At 34.7% G+C, this 21,279-nt stretch overlaps 1 protein-coding gene across 4 annotated transcripts in view; it reads left to right on the top strand.

Moving 5' to 3' along the window:
- TOP2B (DNA topoisomerase II beta) overlaps window positions 1-21,279 on the top strand; it is a 57,309-nt gene that overhangs the window by 23,465 nt on the left and 12,565 nt on the right. For all 4 annotated transcript variants that reach the window (XM_052692215.1, XM_052692213.1, XM_052692217.1 and 1 more), the window contains exons 9-23: window positions 6,165-6,266; window positions 6,363-6,500; window positions 7,645-7,783; window positions 9,184-9,341; window positions 10,046-10,171; window positions 11,151-11,261; window positions 11,365-11,470; window positions 11,688-11,797; window positions 14,844-14,936; window positions 15,032-15,146; window positions 17,192-17,313; window positions 18,122-18,270; window positions 19,491-19,722; window positions 20,233-20,367; window positions 20,847-21,047. In XM_052692215.1, coding sequence (XP_052548175.1) covers window positions 6,165-6,266; window positions 6,363-6,500; window positions 7,645-7,783; window positions 9,184-9,341; window positions 10,046-10,171; window positions 11,151-11,261; window positions 11,365-11,470; window positions 11,688-11,797; window positions 14,844-14,936; window positions 15,032-15,146; window positions 17,192-17,313; window positions 18,122-18,270; window positions 19,491-19,722; window positions 20,233-20,367; window positions 20,847-21,047 — 2,037 coding nt within the window. The remainder of the gene's footprint in view (window positions 1-6,164; window positions 6,267-6,362; window positions 6,501-7,644; window positions 7,784-9,183; window positions 9,342-10,045; window positions 10,172-11,150; window positions 11,262-11,364; window positions 11,471-11,687; window positions 11,798-14,843; window positions 14,937-15,031; window positions 15,147-17,191; window positions 17,314-18,121; window positions 18,271-19,490; window positions 19,723-20,232; window positions 20,368-20,846; window positions 21,048-21,279) is intronic.

Below are 21,279 nucleotides of genomic sequence, written 5' to 3'. Positions count from 1 at the left end.
GTGTAGTATGGCTCACGTTAAGATATCTGGGATTCACCAAAGTGAAAGAAAGTCTTTGCTGATTTTTACCGTTCACTATTTACACCAGATGAGTGACGGACCTATAAAGAGTAAAGTAATTCTATTGATTTGTGAGACTGTTTTTAGAGAACCTTCACCATGAGTTTCCCAGGAAGATTAGAATGACAAGAATTTGTATTCATACACCTCCTTGCTCAAATCTCCTCTGAGAGAGTCAAACAAGAAAATTCCAATGGTAGCACAAGTGTTTCGTAAGCCCCAGTGGTTGCAATAGATAGGGTCCCTAGTCTAGGCACATGCCCAGAAATATTAGTGTTCATTTGGTGGTAGGTTACGTGTAGTCAGTGTTTAGGTGGTATATTTTTTTACTATATGATTCATTCACTGTCATTTTCCGTGTAGGTGAACTAATGTTCAGTGCCAAGAGTAATAAATTGTTTCAGTGAAGAGTACTTACTTTTTAAATGTGCATTTCAATTAAATGTTTATCTGATACTACTGAAAACATGGGATGACGAACATATCTGGTAATAAAACGTTTAAAACTTGGTTCTAATTCAGGCCTGTTTATGCAACATAAAGAAGAAAAATAGCATGATCTTAATGATGTATATCATGCCTTTGTGAAGATGCTGGCTATGTGGAGAAAACTCTTAATGTTTGGTATCAGATTAAGAACATATATTGGGAAAAATGAATACTTACTGACTCTGAAGTAAATATATTGCATACACATACTCAAAGGATAATGAATGTGACTCCTTTGGATCAATTTTCATCCATCATGCAGTTACACATGCGCATTATTATCATTTGTTAAGAAAATTCATAGAAAAAGTACTGTGTATTCTTCAAAGGTAAGTGTTGTAATTTCTAGTTTTTCCCACTCTCCCAATCCATGCCTTATGTGTGTCACTGGATGTGGAATGTTCGGGCCGGTGAACCACCTCACCAGCAATTGATGTGCATCTACCCACTGATGAGACATAATGGCTAGTAACTAACTGCGTCAACTACCTGTTCCCTTATCTGCTAACAGGTGAGGAGCTCATTTCAGCTGTTTTTTGGTTATTTATCACTGTTTGCTGAAAGCTTTTCATTTCTGTTTCTGGATAAATTTCACCCAGTGGTAACTTCCCTTCAACCTTTTTTTAAACTAGCTTTAAACTCCAGACAACTTTTTTGGCTGACGGGGTTTTTTTTTTGAGGGGTGGGCAGAAAGTCAGGCAATATGGTGAGCCACAACTCCGTTGTTTTGTTATTGTAAATTTGTTACCTTGATCAGGTCCCTGCCTATTCACAGCCGCAGAATTTGACTTCAGACTTTAAGGCTTGAAAGAACGCTTGTAGCTATTCTGGTTTTGCAGATAACCTTTTAGTGAGACTTGTGCCTAAACTGCTTAAACCCTGTCTTCTCAAGTTCTCAATTTCAATTTGTAACTTTAGCAGAAATTGTAGTAAGGCTTCAATTATTTGCTTACCAATCTGATGGTATTTTTAATATGACAGCACCACTGATTGTAATACTAGTTATCATGTTAGCAGAAAAAATTGAGCTGATATGGATGCAGTGCCAGATATTGGATGCAGGGAGCAGTCCAACCTCGTACAATTTGCTGGAGTTCAGAAAGAAATTCAGGGCCATAACAGAGCTTGCCATACAAATTTATATAGATAATGTAAATGATAATAAAAAAAAAAAGATATAATGCAAAATAAAGTAGGGTTTACTTATATAGCTGATTCAACAAGAACTTCAAATTTATAATTAGCTTCTGAATTTGTTGTATAAAAGGTTTATTTGCTTATACAGTTTAAATATCGCTTATCTCAGAATTAATTGAGGCAGCTGATGGCAGTATTAGTAGGATGCATACTGGAAACAGATTATATTTCACTTTCAAGATTTCAGTTGCTTTCTTCTTAAATTTTTAGAACAGATTCTACCATAATGGCTACCTTCTGGGAAAAAAAGATTTTGTAGTTACGGTTCTCTTTTTCATAATACATAGCCATAATAAACATTAGCAGCCCTCTAGTTTTAGAGGCTATTTTTCTGTCTTGTATTAAAATTTACAGACAGTTGGGGCAGTTAAAGGCTGTTATGCTTCTATAGTGGGTAAATGTGCCACCTACTGGTGAAATCGTTGAAAGGTTCCCAGCTTTGAGCTCTGAACATCCCTCACTCAATGCTACACACTAAGAATGGACACAGGAATGGGAACTAATAAAAACTAAAATCTTCTAAGAACAAGAATTACTGGTAAGTAACCAGTTTTTGATATGTCAGCTGTTAGCTTTTCTAAAATATTTAAAGTACTAAAAGTAGGCTTTTCTAATCCACTTCTACATACAGTGTTCCATTGAAATAAGATATATTAATGTAAGTATAAGTTTTGAGCAGTGTGACAAGTAAAATCATTGTATTTAAAATTGCCATTCAAGTGTGGAATGTTTTTGAAATACATCTTACGATATTTTCCTGTGGTAGCTGAAACTGTCATCCATAGATGAATAAAAACCTGTTTTTTGTTTTGTTTTGTTTTTCCCAAAGAAGTGTTGTAAAATGATACTGATGATCAAATAAATGCTTGTATGTATGCTGCTTCTAAGTCACATTGGTGGTTTGTATTGCTGTTCAATAAGTGGCTTTGAAAACTGACAGAAAGTGTATATAGTTTCTTTGAAGGTGCAAGTACCTGTTTATTCATATTTAATAATATTAACCACTTTGAGACATTTTTTCCTCCTCTCTTTTCTATTGTCATCTTATCCTTGTACATGAAGTTGAGAACACAGCTCCTCTCTCCTCTGACAGTCCAGACACTTTGTCTTTTTCTGTCTTTTCAGACATCTCTTAAAATTCTAAATCCTAGCTTTCATTTTCAGCTTCCTTGTTGCTTGTTCTTTCTTTTTCTTCCTTTTTGCCTGATGCTTTTTCTTCTTCTTCTTCTTCTTTTTTTTCATTTCTTATCTCTTACTGTTTTATACTTCCTCATTGCCAATGGAAAGCTTTCTTTCTCCTTATTTCTTTTTTAAAAACAGCTTTAAAGGTTGGAGATATTTTTTTAATTTGTTATCTTAAATTGGTGTCTCCATGGATGTGGTTCCATTTTTTACCATAATACAGATCAGTCTAAACAAGAACCCTCAGTTATTCTGCATTTTTGTAAGGCAATAATCAATGTTAAGCAGAGATGATCTTCTGAGTAAATTAGTGGGCATTGAGCTGTATTATTAATGGCAATTTTAAAACAGTGGTCTTGCAGAATACAAAGAAAAGCAAGAAAAAACTAAGCTAAGCAAGAATGAAGCCATGCTTCTCTATTCCCCTTTCTATTGTTTATTTCAGTGCAAGATTTTTCAGCCTTTCCAGTGATTTACAATGTTTCTTGTAATCTGGAAAGTTTTCATTCAAGGAAATTGTATGAATGCACTGACTTCTGTTTGTTTGAAAGGATTCGAGATCCTGTCCTCAGTCAAACTTCTCTAAGAAAAGTTTCCTCCTGCTGATGTTGTTTTCTCCCTTGAGATTCTATTCAAATTCACTGTCTTACAATCTACTTAAAGCAATTTCTGTTCATCTGCCATAGATCTCCTGCTAGTCTTACTTAACAGTGGTGTAAGATCCTTTTGTCCAGCTATTGCAAATTTCAAATAACTCAGTTTCTCTCAACTGGCAGCAATCAGGTCTGGTTCAGTTAGATCATTGTATATGCTAGTTCTGAAAGAGGTTTTAAAACTTGGCTGAGAGCTCTAATCTCCTCATATACTTTTTTTTTTTTTTTTAGCAAGAAGTAAAAGAAAGTAAATACTGATAAGATTTTTTACTCTCCAAATAGTTTCTGCCAATATTTATCTCCTTTTAAAATACCAAGAGAAAATCCCAAATATACTTACTGTACTTGGGAGAAGAGAAGCTAACCTGACAAAACAACAAAATACATTCCCAACCCATCTATGTTAAGTGTTTTTTCTAATGCTTGTTTTCCAGTTCTGAGGACTATTATCTTTTTTTTTTTTTTAAATCAAAGCAAAACAAAACAAAACTGAGACTCTAGCCTTATCAACAACCGAACTAATCTACCAGCATACTGTCACCAAAGGAGGACACATCATTTTCTTCTCTCTTCTCTTTGTAAGCATGCTGTAGCTGGATTAGATTTTCAGTACACTGAGTTGAATTGATTTATGCCTAGAGTGTGGTAGCTGACAAAAACTTACTGGGGTGATTGGAACCTCTGTCTTTTCTCATTATCAGTGTCATATCCTGAGAGAAAACAGTAGCTGCAAATGGCTCCTTCGTGTTTGGTTGCTTTTTTTTTTGTATTCCTTTTATTGTTGTAGTTTTGTTATCATTGTTGTTTTCAGCTTTCAGATGCCCAGAGCTTTAGGACTATTCATATTTGTGATATTTTTCAAAACAAAGCCTACTGTTTTACCTGTAAAGGGAATTTATGCCACTTTGAATTTGTAAATATTTTAATATATTTATCACCATTGTAAATATTTTAATATATTTATCACCATTAGTTTATAACAATCAGTGTTCTATATATTAAAGACTGCAGGATACATATCTTCAAATACTAGTTATTTTTTCTGATCTGGAATGTTCTGTTTGTGATCATTCTTCATGGGCTTTAATCTCATTTAATACAATTACTTTTTCTCAACCTTTGGTGTGAATCCTTTTAAAATGCATTTGCCACACGTAGTAGGATTTTCTGCGTGCATTTATTAATGTCAGATCATTACTCAATAATTATACTATTCAATTTTCTTTATGCTAAAAAAATATTTCTAGATCTTATGGAATACAGATTGTATTTATTCATTTAGATAGTGGACAGATTTCCTGTGATTATTTCTTTAGTTGATAACATTTGAATTGTTTCCATCTTTACTAGTAGTTCTGATTCAGATTGTTTCTGAATTATAGAGCATACCCCATAATTGTTAGGTTTCTTTTGCACATGTAAACCACTAGTCTTTTTTATGATGTAGCAGATCTGCAATAGACCTGTTTCCAGAAAGCTCATGTGAAGTGCCTTCATCTCAAAATGGTTTGTCTTCTAACAGTATGTTTTGAGTTCTTTTTGTAGCTGCTTTAAAGTTTACATCCGAAGAGAACTGTAGCTAGAGAATATGATAGAAGCCTGAGGGCACCTTCTGGAAATGCATGAATTAAAAGTGTGGGAGTGGAACATAATCTTTCTTGTTCAAATGCTTACTTCTTTCCTAGTTAGACTGAATCACATCAATAATAATAGCTTTCCTTGGAATAGTTGAAAATGCTACTGGACTCCTTGGTTGCTACAGGACAGGTGGCAACATGGTTATGTAGCTACAAGTTACTGCCCCTTCCTGTGGTCTTGGTGTGCCAGCTTGGAGTTACCAGCATACTCTGTATTTATTTGTTATTGCTATATTATGTAGGGCTAGATAGCCATTTCAGCTTTTGATGAGTTTTAAGTAGGACTGCTGATCTTTTTAAGGTAATCTTGCTCTGTTCTTTTTTAATTGTCTAGATCTTGTGGCTTGTTGTGTGTAGTTCATTCCGTTCACCTCAGGTTAGCAAAGAATGATAATAGCATTTATTACAGGATTCCTGTAAATAAAGTTATTAAAAAGTTGAGGTGGCTTTTTGGCAGGAATAGAAATGGGTGCTCTATCTCTGAGAGCGAGCTTCTGAAATTTTTTTATGAATCAAGTCCTTATAGTATAGGGGAGTTCAATTTGCTGAAAGGATGTGTAACATTTTCCATTGAGAGTTATTTATGTGCCTGTCAGAAAGATACCCATGGACAGCCATGTGGCGTTGCAGGTGCCATCTCAGTGTTACAGAGTCATCTTGAGATCTGCCATACACTCTCCTACGGTTGTGTATCCAGTTATAAGGTGTAAGCAGCCCACCACTGTGCAGTGAAGAAGAGTCTACTGCTTCTTCTGTTCCGTGTCACATCCACCCTCTTCACTGTAATGAAGACTGAATGACATAAAAGAGAAATTTAAAAGCAAAATTTCCTTCATTATCTAACAAAGTGATTGATTTCCAGCCTTAAAAGTAAAGGAATTTTGTTAATAAGTTTAAAATCTGTTAGGAAATTCAGTGTGTCTTCTTTTTTTCTTTCCTCATTAAGGGTGGTAGGCATGTTGATTACGTGGTGGATCAGGTTGTGGGCAAACTGATAGAAGTGGTAAAAAAGAAGAATAAAGCTGGAGTTTCAGTGAAACCATTTCAGGCAAGTAATTGTACAAAAATGTTATATGTACAAATGTGTTGGTAAAGACAAAGATGGTAGTTTTGTTAAATGAATTGGTTTCTATGTTTTCAACAGGTGAAGAATCATATATGGGTTTTTGTTAATTGCTTGATTGAAAACCCATCTTTTGATTCCCAGACAAAGGAAAACATGACATTGCAGCCTAAGAGTTTTGGGTCCAAGTGCCAGCTATCTGAGAAATTTTTTAAAGCAGTAAGTAAAGCTTCTTTCTTTCTTTTTTTTTTCTTTTTTTTTTTTTTTTAAGCGAAGCAAGAATTGACATACTGGATCTTCTTCATACAGTCTACTGCTACACGTGTGCTATATAGCAGAAGATTAGTTGGTGTATTATGGTACTCCAGTGATAAAAGCATACTGTGAAAATAGGATGGAGGAACTTTTGTTTATTCTCTGGCTTTTATAATAGGAGCAGTGACTGTATATTGGTCCAAAAGGTCTAAAAGTGAGTTTCAACTGAAACGCTGATTTTTTGCAGATTCCAATATTTATTCTGTTAAAATGAATTTGAGACTTTTAGTAAGGAAAATGATGTTCCTGCTAGTACTCTGGACATTTGAACTTACCTCATTGTTTTGTTTTGCTCTAATTGTTTGTTACTAGTGACACTCTTACAGAACTTACAGGAAAAATAAGTCTTTTATTCTCCAGATTTTAATATATATGTTGCATTTCTATAGGTGTGTTTAGTCTACAGTATTTCTGGTATTCCTGGATGTTTGAACATTGAACTCCAGAGGTGTTAAATGTGCAGAAGAAACTCTTAACTAATGAGTTCTGTGTTGTGGTGGATAGTGAAAAGCCAAAGCTAATTTTATTTTGCTCCTTTTCTTTTGATGTGAAATAAACTTAAAGCAGTTTTTGCTATATTCCCTCTTTGCTGTAGGTGTATTTACTAAAGTGTGATCAGTGGTTGTTTTAATAATGGGTGAATTCTTAAATGCTTTTGCATCTTCCAACCATTTTCAGAATTTCCAAAGAAACTTTGAATAGCCATATTACTTACTATAAGGTTACTTTTTGCTGCAAAATCTAGGAAGCAGATGCTTAGTACCTACAGTGTTTCAGCACATCAACCACACAACATAGGACAACTTCTTACTAAGTCTTGGTGAGATTTTCTTCCTTTCTTACCATCAATTATACAAGGGTGAGGAGAGAAGCTGGGAAAGTGTTGTGCTTTGGTTTTGTTTGATTGATGTGCTTGACAGTAAGGTGTGTATTAATCTTTAATTGTTGCAATTTTTAAAATGTAAAAGATCAACTTAAAGTTGAGAGATAAGAATCTACCATGTGAGGTTTACTTTTCTCATCCACAGTTTTAATCTGTTGCTTATAGGCCTCTAACTGTGGTATCATAGAGAGTATTTTGAATTGGGTCAAATTTAAGGCACAGACTCAGCTGAACAAAAAATGCTCATCTGTGAAACACAGTAAAATCAAAGGCATTCCAAAACTGGATGATGCTAATGATGCAGGTAAGACCACTTATTTTTACTGTCTTTTGTTTTTCAGATTTTTTCACAGATATCATTGTTTTAAACTTGACTTTATTTCTTATGTGTATATTATATTTTTTAATAAAAAATCTTTATAGTTCTTAAACTAGTTTTCTAAACCTCCAAGTGTAGAATTAAAACATGACGATGAGTTTTATATTAGGAATGCCATCTTTTTTCTGTTAGAGAAATGGCATAGTTGAACAAAAATATTAACATAGTTACATATTGAAAGCATGAATTTTCAAGTTGTGGTTCCAAAAACAGAAACAACAGACATCAAAAACTTGGATACCTTTTATTCAGATATTTCTCTACTGCTTAGTTGTTCATAGCTGAGGAGCAGGAACTTTGCATTTCTTAGGGAGTCTTACCAGGTATTGATTTACTGAAGGTCTAGAACATATTAAATTTCTCATAGCAAAGGCATTTCACATTCAGGAGTGAACAAACAAGAAAACAAGAGAGACGTTCAGTTTCTAAATAAGGTGACTCTGAAACGCTGCATATACTGGCAGAAGAGTATATATATATATATGGTAGTATATATACTGGCAGAAGAATATATATATATATATATTCTGTTTTGAACCCACTTTGTTGGTGGCATCATAACTATATCTTTTGACACAGTGTGAATACATATATAATTTAGATTAAATTAAGGCATATGTCTGATTTAGATGACCAAAGATCATGAATGTAAGTTCTGTACAATTGGAAGTGGTGAGTTGTTTTTTTACAAAGTTTTATAGACTCAGAATTGCACTAACAATAAATACTTATTTCTGAGATGTATAATAAGCTGCAGTGTTCTGATTTCTTGCCAAACTCCAAACCTTTTTTTTTATAGTTTCCTGGCTTTTGCCTCTGCAGAATTAAATAATAAAAATAAAAAAATAGGTAGTTTGAAATTGCCTCTGCAAACACAGTGTGAGGAAGGGGCAAATGCAGGAGGTGAAATAAGTCCCACATGTAACTCAGATATGCATAATGTATGTGTGTGAGTAATTTTCAGATAGTTTGTGAAATAGTAAAGGTACAGAAGCAATCTGGTTGTAATTGTTGTATTGTTTGTTACTGCAAATTTTGTGTGCGCAGATTTGTTGGGACCACTACATAAAGACATGCCATTGCATTTCAATTTCCTCCTTGTCCCAGAGTGATCTTTAGTGTATTGCTAAGGACAGAGATACTCCTTCTTGTAGTATAATTTTAGTAGTATGGGAAGTCATCCTTAACATAGAAAATAATTTAAATTATCTAGCATGCAGTTTAGGAATAGTAGTCATGAGTAGCTCAATTGTATTCCTATTATTTGAATCGAACACTGAGCTTTCTATTTTTCTGCTTTGCTTCTACTCCTTCCTGAACTACAGGTGGCAAACATTCCTTGGACTGCACACTAATATTAACAGAAGGAGACTCTGCCAAATCTTTAGCTGTCTCTGGCTTAGGTGTTATTGGTCGGGACAGATACGGAGTATTCCCACTCAGGGGTAAAATTCTCAATGTTCGAGAAGCTTCTCACAAGCAGGTAGGAAGTCTTGTCAATTCATGTTAGCTGAGGTGTGGGTGTATTGTGATTATTATTTCTAAGGTTACATTGTTGCATTTTCATTTTTATTTTTTCATGAAAATTTTGTGGCCAGGATTTTGTAAAGGACCGATTCCTTTGAAGTCTATGGTAAAATTCTGACTTGGATTACTAAATGAGTACTGAGATGATAAGCTTTTTTTCCCCCCCCTCACAAATGCAGGAGGATTCTGCTATGACTAACACCTTACATGAACACTTAAAGAAATGATAACTATATTCTCTTAATTGACAATTAATTTCATTGACGTCCGACATGAGAGAGTAGCACTATTAATCATTTGGTTCTGTTGCCCTCCATATTTTTTCTTTCTAATGAGTTTTGTTGCAGATCCCTAAAGAAATTATGGAAAGAGAAGGCAGCTTCGTGAAATGACTTTTTGTTAATATCCACATTTCTCTCTGCCTTCTGAACTCAAAGTGCTGGACTGTGGAGGAGAAAGGTAGTGGTATAGCCTCCAGGGATGTACAGAAGAAATATTTGTGTGTGTGAGAGCTGCAAAGGCTTAGGGATAAAGAGGTTATGATTTTGAGGTTAGAGGTGCTTAGATAAAATAGCTATAAAGCCTATATTAAAAAAAGATTGCAATATATCTGAATTTCTGCTTTTTGTATTAACCACAAAAGGTAACTTTTTCATGCAGATCATGGAAAATGCAGAAATCAACAACATCATCAAAATTGTTGGACTGCAATACAAGAAAAGCTATGAAGATCCAGAATCTCTAAAAAGTCTGAGATATGGAAAAATTATGATAATGACAGATCAGGTTAGTCTGAATTTCACAGGTTTTAATAGACAGGACTTCTTAAAATGTGTTTTGCTGCAGTCTTGTAGGCTCCATTTTTATGCGTTATAACCTGAAACTGTCTTACAACAATATGGATGTATTCAGAGGATACATCCCTAATGTGAGATTTCTTTTAGGGAATAATTTATCTATATGTTGTTTTTGTTACTCCAAATGAACAACTGAACTTTGCTGCACAGTAGCAGAGGAACCAAATACAAATAATAAGTAATTCAATAACATAAACATGTATAAATAGGAGTGGTTTTGATCAATGAAAAGTATGTTGAAAGTACTTACAAAATTGAACAGTAGATGAAGTTGTAGTGCTAGGTAGTCTGGGAGAGATAAGAATGAAGAAGGTTATTTTTGTGTATTCTCATGAAGTGAGAATTGTTCTGATTGTTTGTCTCTTGTTCTGATTTGTAAAAGTCTAGTTATCCTGTGCTTCGGATAATTACGAATGCTTTATTTGTGTTTTTTTGTTTCTGTTTTGTTTTTATTTTGTTTTGTTTTCCTGAAGTGGTCAAACTATCAAACATTTTATCACTAATGAGAAGTGTGGGCTAGGCTTGTTTTTTTTTCCACAGATTCAGCTCTGTGCTGTCCAGGAAAGCTGTCTAGTTCTCAGATAAAACATGTAATAGGCAAAGAACCCTGCGAGTCGTAGCTGTGCACGTGGCTTGGAAGAGCTAATTGTTAGCTAAAGGACCATGCTGTTCATAAGTGCCTATTTTACACAAAGGTTTAGTTCAGAATCCAAATTAAACCTCATTATTCCCTTGTTTGTTTTCTGTCAGCAAATATTGTTTTGGTGTATCCTGGCCAGTGTGATCTGTTTATCCTTGCAACTAGAATTTTTCATTCATTGGCCCTCTTATTTTTGTCTTGTGGTGAGTGTGGCTTTGTGGGATCTGACATTTTACAAGATCACTTCATATTTTCATGTCTGATTTAGGATCAGGATGGATCTCACATAAAAGGCTTGTTGATCAATTTTATTCATCACAATTGGCCCTCACTGTTGAAACATGGTTTTCTTGAGGAATTCATCACTCCTATTGTAAAGGTATGGGTTCTGTTAATGAAATTTTATTTTTTATATACAGTGCAACAGAAAAGTTGATTTTGTTTTTTTTTGTTTTGTTTTGTTTTGATTTTTTTTTTTAAAGGCAAGCAAAAATAAGCAAGAACTTTCATTCTATAGTATTCCTGAGTTTGACGAGTGGAAGAAACACATGGAAAATCATAAAGCATGGAAGATAAAATATTACAAAGGTTTGTTTAAAAATAAATATGTTAACCTGATGAATCTAAAAATACATAATAAATCAATGTTACAAAGTTTTATTTGTAGCTGTATTCATGGCAGAAGATACCTGCTTCTGTCGTTATATTATTTAAGGGATAACATGTTACAGCTTAAATATACAAAGAGTAAAATGTTAAAACTTAAATTCCGAGTGTGGAGTAACTGCTGCTTTTTATTGTACAGGTTTGGGTACCAGCACTGCTAAAGAAGCAAAAGAGTATTTTGCTGACATGGAAAGACATCGAATTTTATTTCGATATGCTGGTCCTGAAGATGATGCTGCCATTACACTGGTGAGAACTTACAAAAGTAATTCTCTATGATATGATTTATTTTCCAATGTTCACTGAAAATGGCACATGAGGAAGTCTTACCAGTTTTTCTTGCCATAACTGAAAAAAAAATACTTTTGCAAGAGAAAAGAAATTTTGGAAAATATTTCAAATTTTGGAATGAGAGTCTTTATCCATGCTAGAAAATTAATGCTGCCTTCGATCACTTTCATGTGGTGTGAAGATCAAGGAACGCTACATTCAGAGTTGCTTTTAGAGCAGAACACACAAAAGAGTGCTCTGAGAAAGGCAATAGAGCTCAAACAAGTAGTCTCATAGCTGCTTAGGGAGGACTGATTTTTATTTCTGAGTAAATAAATCAGATGATGATTTATTCTTTGAAGATATATGAGTGTGCTGTGTGTTTATTCGCATATGTGCCTTGCACATTTGAATCTGAAATCTTTTAGTTAGTTGTTTTCACATGTTGTAGGCACAACAGACAGACTGAGTCAATGCACAAGGAAATTGAGTTTCACAGAACTCAAGGAAAGACAAATGACAGAGTGTCTGGAATGAAACTGTTTTCACCTTTCATGTACTTTAATTTTCTCTTTTAGTTTTAGATGATATTAAAAAGAGAAAAGGTGTAAGAATGGAAATGAAAATTGGGAAAATACTCATTCAGAAATCATATATATATATATATATAACCTTATATATATAATGAAAGTTATATAACAGCATTGTCTTTATATTGTGGATCCAGTAAAATAGTATGTTTTTATTAACAGAAAACGTTAAGTAAACAGTAGGTGTCTGCTCTGAAGGAAAAAACCTGATGTATCAAAGGTTATTTGTACCTGTCACTTTACTTCTCTCCATGATGCACTGAAATATAATTCATTGTAGTTATCTATCTCAGAAAAGTGTTTGATGGGAAGGAATCTGTATGTTTGCATATCCATTACAGAATCACAGAAATGTAGAGGTTGGAGGGACCTCTGGAAATCATCTAGTCTTAAACTCCCTGCTAAAGCAGGTTCCCTACAGTGAATTGCAGAGGAAAGCACCTAGTTTTGAATATCTCTACAGAAAGTGACTTCACAACCTCTCTGGGCAGCCTGTTCCAGTGCTCTGATGCTCTCGGAGTTTAACTTTTTTTTTCTCATGTTGTACAGAGCTCCCTGTGTCCCAGTTTGTGTCCATTACCCCCTTGCTGGGTAGCAGTGAAAAGAGGCTGGCCCCATCCACTCTGCAGCCATTCTTTAGGTATTTATAAGCATTGCTAAGATCCCCTCTCAGTCTTCTCTTCTGCAGTCTGAACAGTCCCAGATCTATAAGCATTTCCTCATACAGGAGGCCCTTAATCATCTTTGTGGCCCTCCACTGAACTCTCTCTGGGACTTCCCTTAAACCTGTTCCTGAAGGGACTCTGAACAACTGATTAAAAATCTGAGTTCTGTTTCCGCAAATGGACTTACACATACACCATTATTATCATTCAATGGGTATTTCAAGGAAACACAGCAGAATTCAGTTGCAATTAAAGTCATGAAGATTGGAGTCATTTTTGATGCCAGTCTTAGCCCTAGAGACAGATTCTGTTCCTACTAAGAATTCTTTGTAGTACCTTCGTTTTTAGGACCTGCTTTCATTTTTCATCAGTGCTATTTCCAAGTGCTTACACACCATTATAGAGGATCTAGTCAGAGATCCAGTGGTGTCTTGTTGGTCTGTAGGGAGGCAGCAAGTTGCTCAGTGACTTCTCATTGACATGCACAGCTGCAGTTGGGCAGAGGGGTACCCATTAGTCCTTGGGGTTTTATCCTTTCCATTGCATCCTTTCTGTTACTGGGGCAACAGCTGGTTGCCAGGGGCACTCCTGCCTACCCCAGTTACCAGGGGCATCGTGTTCTGTTTGTGCTGTAGCAGTTGGGGTACACACATCTTGCTCATCAGGAGGAATAGCACGTGCATCCTCTTACTGCTGCGCTCATGGTAATTAACCATTAACTCCAAAAGCTTGTCAAGCAGGTTATATCTCAGCTGGGTGCCACTGAGCAAGCTTTGAGCCAAAAATTGGTCACAGTCTGACATCATAAATTGTTGAGCTTTGCTCACAAAGGCAGTCAAGCTGAAGCTGAACAGGGTGATATTGCTTTATCGTTTTCTCTTATGCAGGAGAGTGCTTGAAATCAGGACATGATGGTATTTCTATCTTTTACTCCATAATAAAAAAAAGTAGTACTTCAATAACTCACAAAATTTTGCCAAATTAGTTACTTAAACTACATATTCAGTTTTTATGCATTCTTCTTTTATTTCTTTTGGAGAAGAAACTCACTGGATGGGAAATCTACTTCTGTAACAGAACAATCTTTCAGAACATTTCTGTGTTATTTTATAATTCTAAGTTGTTGTTTTAAAGTGATGCCTTGTGTTCATAAAGACCAAGGCTCTCAGTCAGCTAGCCTAAATTCTCATTTAGCCTTTATAAAATGTCAATTTTGATAAGTTGTCAATTTCCTATGAGGACTTGTTCTAGCCACTCAGGAACAACTACAAGTTACTGGCATTCTGTAGCTGACAGGGTAAATGGAGAAGACAAGAGGAATGGAGTATCTTTTCTGTCAGACAATTCTGTTGATCATAAACTAAATGATGAGCCCGACCTTAAAATTGTTTACAGAACAATTTCAGCGCCTCTAAACTTCTACATGAAAGTACAACTCTGTTATGAAGAGTGGAATAAGAATTTTTCTAAGAGAGGAATAAGATTTTTCCAACTGTGTGCATATTTTCAAAGTAATGTGAATTTTAGTGTTGGTCAGTGAGAGTGATGTCAGTTAGAAAAACCTTCTGCAGCAGTATCTAATAGGCCATGAGCCTGCACTGCTACAGGCTCATGTAAATGTAAGCATTAGTTACATGGTTTATCTTATCTATTTAAATACCGAATACTTGATCAGATAGTGTGCAGTATACATAAAATTATGGCTAAAGTAACTAATGTTTATACAAACATCTCTATGATTACAATGTAATAAAACTGGAATTTTTTCAGGCCTTCAGTAAAAAGAAAATCGATGATCGAAAAGAATGGTTGACAAACTTCATGGAGGACAGGCGACAGCGTCGGCTACATGGCCTTCCTGAGGTGAGTCCTAAATAATAGTAATAAATCTAGTGGATGAGATTTAAATGTAACGTGGTGTTTGTATGGAGTGAACAATGGGTGTGGTTTTTTTTCAGCAATTTTTATATGGTACAGCGACAAAACATTTGACCTACAATGACTTCATTAACAAGGAGTTGATCCTCTTCTCAAATTCAGACAACGAAAGATCTATTCCCTCCCTTGTTGATGGTAAGCTGACAATTTATTATGACTTCTTGGAATATTCCATTTTATTGTTTTTTAAACTTGTGATTTTTTTTGAAAGCCAGTATATTCAGATAGAGAATAGAAGACTTCTGTGGGTTTTTGTTATCATTTATATGCTAAGTAGTTGCAACAATTCTTCTGTGAAGAAGTTTAAACTGATGCTTTGTAGCCTTTTAGCTTAACCAGAACTCTAGCCCAGACATTACAAGTGCTTTGCTTTTACTTGTACAGTCAGAAAAAGCAAGTCTTCTAAGTGCTTATGATAATTACAATTCAAGTTGTCATCTGAATATAGATAAAAATGAAAGGATGAAATGTTTCCTCCCATCATGTAGCACAAGCACTCTTTTAGTGTTTACTGATCCTTCCTGCAATCATCCTATGGTTCTTCTAAATCAGATTTACTAACTCTTCCTTTGCAATAGCATGAGTATGAAAAGAAACAGCTTTTACTATGCAGAGTGTGCTTCATGTAAAGGTGCCTGCAGACAGTACGAACAAAAATTTCTGCCTATATCATTGACAGTGTAAATATGCTTACTAAGATATGGTAAAAAGGCCTTGAGGTTTCATAAAACAAAACAAAACAAAACAAAAAAAGGCATTTATCTCCAGTTTCTAATACACTTTATATAGCAGAGGTATTCAGCCTTCTTGATACTGCAAGCTCACACCAAAATGTCTAATGCTGCAAGAACATTTATCTGTACAGAAATGTAAGGAAACTAGAAGGGAACCTTTATTTATTTATATATATGTACATATATATATATATGTACATATATATAAATTTAGCCATATTTAGCCATATATATATATATGAGAGAAATACATTTATTATATTAGAGACATATAAATAACATGTATACATAATGTAATTTCTGTGTGTATGTGTATATATATATCTCACATTAAACATATAATTGCTATTAATGTCACTGTCAGTTTTGAGTGTAATTTTGCTTACTGATCATGGGTCTGTGAACTGCTCAGAAGGTCATACTCTAGCAGTAATTTTTGTTCTTCAGTATCACAGGTGGTTGACAAGGTAGTTTATTGGCAAATCTCAAAAAAAAAAAAAATACAGAGAAAGAACATTTTGAACATCTCTTTACAGTTTTCAGTTACAGCTTTCTTATTTCTTGGTGATTCTCCTGTGTGAAGGAAATCCTCCGAGTCTGTTACTTCCATTATATGTTTTCTAAAAAATATGATGCAGACCCATTATTAAAAAAAACAATTAATTTTATGTATCTAAATGAAGTAGAGATTGAAGTCGTGTTCTTTTTTCAATTTTTGCTCTTACTTAAGTTATTAATGGTAATGTATAGCAATATTTTAGTGTATTTTAGTGGCATTTGTGAATTAAAACCATGAATAGATGAATAAGCATGTTTTGCTTATCAGTTACAGATGACATGCAGAAAAATTCTATGCTCTCTTTCACAAAGGTGGTGTGGTTAAAGTATACATCAAGTGTACCTAGATGGTAAAGATCAGATCAAAGAGAATGGCTTCTTTTTTAAAACATTGGAAGATTTGGAAGGGACACAAATAGCATGTATTTTTGGTTTAACATAAAAAGTTAAATTTCAGAGTTCTTTAAAATAAGTGTAAGCTACAATTACAGTTGTCACTGCTAGATTTGTGTTAATTCTTAGGAAAAAGATTTTGCTCGCTATACTGGAAAGAAACAACTCTTGACTTGCAGAGGTACATTTAGGATAAAGTTATACTTATTAGATTAGAGTTGTGCACTACTGGCTTAAAGGGTTAAGTTTCCACTCTTTGGGTAACTTTTTCTGTTAAAGTATTCATTCCTGTTATTATTTCTGTTATTTTAAAATAACTGAAAAGAATGTTGTTTAATATTACAGTATGCATTTATGTCCCCTTAAAGTTTAAACTTCTTTCAAGAGTTTAGAAATGAGAAAAAAGTAAAATCAGGTGTTCTTTTTGTTTGTTTGTTTTGCTTTTTAAAACCAATGCTTTTTTATGTGTTGAAAATGGAATCTTCTTCTTATTAGGTTTAAAACCAGGGCAGCGCAAAGTTTTGTTCACTTGCTTTAAGAGAAATGATAAACGTGAAGTAAAGGTTGCTCAGCTGGCTGGTTCTGTTGCTGAGATGTCAGCTTATCACCATGGAGAGGTGAGTATGAAGAGTAAGAAGTTGTGAGAATTTGTAGCCTGTATAAAATGTTTACTGTATTAAAATTCCGAATCTTTGGACTCAATCTACTAATTACAGATTTAATTTTAAAGAGTTTGAGCTAAGCAGTGTATAGTTTAAAAAGAAAATATAGTCCTTGTGCAAACAAGTCCGTGTGCACGGTGGTATTACCAAGTAGTTGATGGATTATGGAGAAATGGTAAGTAAGTAATTACTTAGTAAGCTTCTTCCAGATTCTCAATCATAGTAACTATGTATTATGGAAATGTTTGGTGTCGAACAAGACATAGAGTCTTTTAGGGTAAGAAGGAGACAGTGTTCTCCAAATCCTGCTGCAATATTTAAACAATGGTTATTTCTGTCTCTTGCTTGTTTATGTTTATCTGGAATATCAACATGAGTTGCCATATTCATTCTCTCACCATCCTTTCATCTTTCCCATTGAATGCAGTGAATAGTAGTTTGTGCAAAGAGAAAGCAGATGCAGTCAGTTTTTGCCCCTTTAATTACTCCAGAGAAGTGCTTTAAAAAAATTGAGAAAGCTTTGGGTTTTCCTAAGAATAGAATATAAAGATGTTTAATTCAGGGAGGCAATGTGGCTATGAAAGAGGGAGCATTGTGCTTTGCCAGTAGCTCTAGTAAGAGGCTTACTGTATTTCTTTCTTGACCATTTCTTTGAAATTGAAGTCAGGTTAGTCACAGAATTCCTGGGCATTAAAAAGCTATATTATTAACTGAAAGAGTGTGCTTCTAATGTTTATTTTTATGAATATGTATTTTCTTGCAGCAAGCACTAATGATGACCATTGTCAACTTGGCTCAGAACTTCGTTGGAAGTAACAATGTTAATCTTCTACAACCTATTGGTCAGTTTGGTACCAGGCTTCATGGTGGAAAGGATGCTGCCAGCCCTCGCTATATTTTCACTATGCTAAGGTAACCATATGCTTTTGAAAAGCTTTATTACCAAAGTAATCCTTTCACAACACTAAAGGGTTATTATTATTATTTTTTTTTTTGTATGTGAAAGGAATAGGAGAGGATTAATATATTTTGGTGTCATCTGCAAATTTACTGAGTGGTGCTGTCAGTGCTTCCACATCATCAATAACAATATTGAAAAAGACAGGCCCAGTATTGACCACTGGGTATCACCACCCATGGCTGGTTGCCAGATGGACATATCTCCATTCATCACCACTCTTAGGTCCCAGCCATCCAGCCAATTCTTTACCCAGGTAACAAGTGTAACAGGCAGCCAGCTTATCAAGGAGAATACTGTGGGAGACAGCGTCAAAGGCCTTGATGAAGTCTAGGTAGACTACGTCAACACCTTTCCGTCATCAGCCAGGTGTGTTACCTGGTCATAGGAGGTGATGAGGTTGGCCAGGCAGCACCTGCTTTTCGTGAGCCCATGCTGTCTGGGCCTGATCCCCCAGCTGTCCCACACGTGCTGTGTGATCTCCCTCAAGATGATTTGCTCTGTAACCTTTCCTGGCACTGAAGCTAGGCTGACAGGCCTGTCATCACATTCAATTTAATGTGCAGTGTGAAAATGTATTCCTTACTGTAATTTCTAGAATTTTCTATATTGTTTCTCTTATTCTCCAATTTGTTTAATGTTTAGCCTAAAATTTCATACAAAGCTTACAGTTAACAGAAAATAAGAAGCTATGCATAGTACTGGGATTTATTCACTTTTTCATATATTTTTTTTTGTGTAGCAACTTAGTTCTGTACATTCTTCTTTTCATGAGGTTCTGGAAATTGTGTTCACCCAGGACAATATCCTAGATGTGCAAAATAAGTCCCCACTAAAACCTCTTAGTTTTTTCAGAATCTAGATGACTTACATTGAAGTGTATGAATCATGAATGCTTCAGAGAATGGTATTTCTGTAGATACTGCTATCAGTTATTAGCATACTGTGTACATGTATAATTGGGAAGAAAGCAGACATTATCTGTTATTAGCATGCTATTCCATTGGGAGGAACTTTGTTTTCTCAGGAGGTGTGTTCAGTGTAATGTCAGCTTCCAAATGGCAAAGAGAAGAAGACATGAGAAAAATATTGGACACATTGAGGGTTAAAGCACTTATACATGTTACTAGTGGGACTCCAGTTAAACAGTATTTTGTTTTCTTTCTTTTTAAAGCCCTTTAGCCAGGCTTCTTTTTCCATCAGTGGATGACAACTTGCTGAAATTCCTTTATGATGACAACCAACGTGTAGAGCCTGAATGGTATATCCCCATCATTCCGATGGTTTTAGTAAATGGAGCTGAAGGAATTGGTACTGGATGGGCTTGCAAACTTCCAAACTACGATACCAGAGAGATTGTAAACAACGTCAGACGAATGCTGGATGGTTTAGATCCCCATCCTATGGTAAAAATAATAATATGTACTAGCATTTTATACATTTGCTAATCAAACCTAATTTTAGGAATTTAGGAAATGTAGTCATATAATTATCAAGGAGAATACTGCGGGAGACAGCGTCAAAGGCCTTGATGAAATCTAGGTAGACTACGTCAACACCTTTCCGTCATCAGCCAGGAAATGTAGTCTTATAATTCTATGAATGCTTGATTATTGAAGTATGTGGGTTGAATTGTCCTGGTAATTGTGCATAGGAACCTTACTTGACTGCTGGGAAGTGACTGGAGCAGTTCATCTTGAAGAAAAAAAAACAAACAGTGCAATTTATATATTTCCAGTTACTTTAGAGAACTTTTTGTTCTGTGTTGACTGGAAGACTTCAAAATTTCAAGTCCTAAGGATAGTTATTTTGCAGGGGAGTAGGATAGAAAGTTGTGTCACGATTTCTTTTATGAGGTGCAACTACTTATCTTCAGCCAAATATAAAATTTCCACTGGTTTTTATTGCAATTTCAGCTCCCGAACTACAAAAACTTCAAGGGAACCATTCAAGAACTTGGTCAAAACCAGTATGTAGTCAGTGGTGAAATATTTGTGGTGGACAGGAACACTGTAGAAATTACAGAGCTACCTGTAAGGACATGGACCCAGGTAAGTGACAGTAAAAAAATAAAAATAAAAAAATAAAATAATAATAATAATAAAAAATTTTATCCTACATGCAGGAGAACATTTTAGTCCACTTCTGATCATTTTATGTACATGGAAGGAAACATCATTTCATTCTTGTTGTTTTTTTCTGTCCCTTTGTAGGAGGGGGTTTTACTTGTGCCATCTACTGTCCATACTACAAAGAATAACTGCTTCTTTTGCTGAATTAATACATAATCACCCCATTTTTATTTTTTATTTTTTAAGTAGACCTTCCTGGCCTTTTAGAATGGCTCTTATGTTTTTTTCTAATCCCAGCTTTCATTTTGCAGGTAATACTGGTTTTGTAAATTATCATTGGTTTCAGCTGTGGTACACAAGTTGAAATCTTAGCTTCTTTGTTAGCTTGGTTTAAAGAATTAGGAATTTTAAGAAGTTTGAATAAGTGTTTCTGTTTTTTGCTATCTTTTTCTTAATAGGTGTACAAAGAACAGGTTCTAGAACCCATGTTGAATGGAACAGAAAAAACTCCAGCATTAATCTCTGACTACAAGGAATACCACACAGATACAACTGTGAAATTTGTTGTGAAGATGACAGAAGAAAAGCTTGCACAGGCAGAAGCTGCTGGATTGCACAAAGTCTTTAAGCTTCAAACAAGTCTTACTTGTAATTCTATGGTAACTTTTTTATGTTTGGCTATCAGAATACTTACAGTTCCTTTTGTAAACTTGAATGGTTTTATAGTGATTTTGGCATGACTGAACAAATCTCTCTTCATATTTGCTGCTGACAAAAAGTAACTTTGAACTGTTTGAATTCATTCATCTTGGAGATAATGCATGTCTTGATTTTCTGATCATGTTGGGTTACTTGAATTTTGAAACATCACTGAACTGTCTAGAATTCTAG

Source organism: Tympanuchus pallidicinctus, unplaced genomic scaffold, assembly GCF_026119805.1.
Source record: "Tympanuchus pallidicinctus isolate F22 unplaced genomic scaffold, pur_lepc_1.0 scaffold3, whole genome shotgun sequence".
NCBI lineage: Eukaryota > Metazoa > Chordata > Aves > Galliformes > Phasianidae > Tympanuchus > Tympanuchus pallidicinctus.
This window is presented reverse-complemented; position numbering and strand designations above follow the sequence as displayed.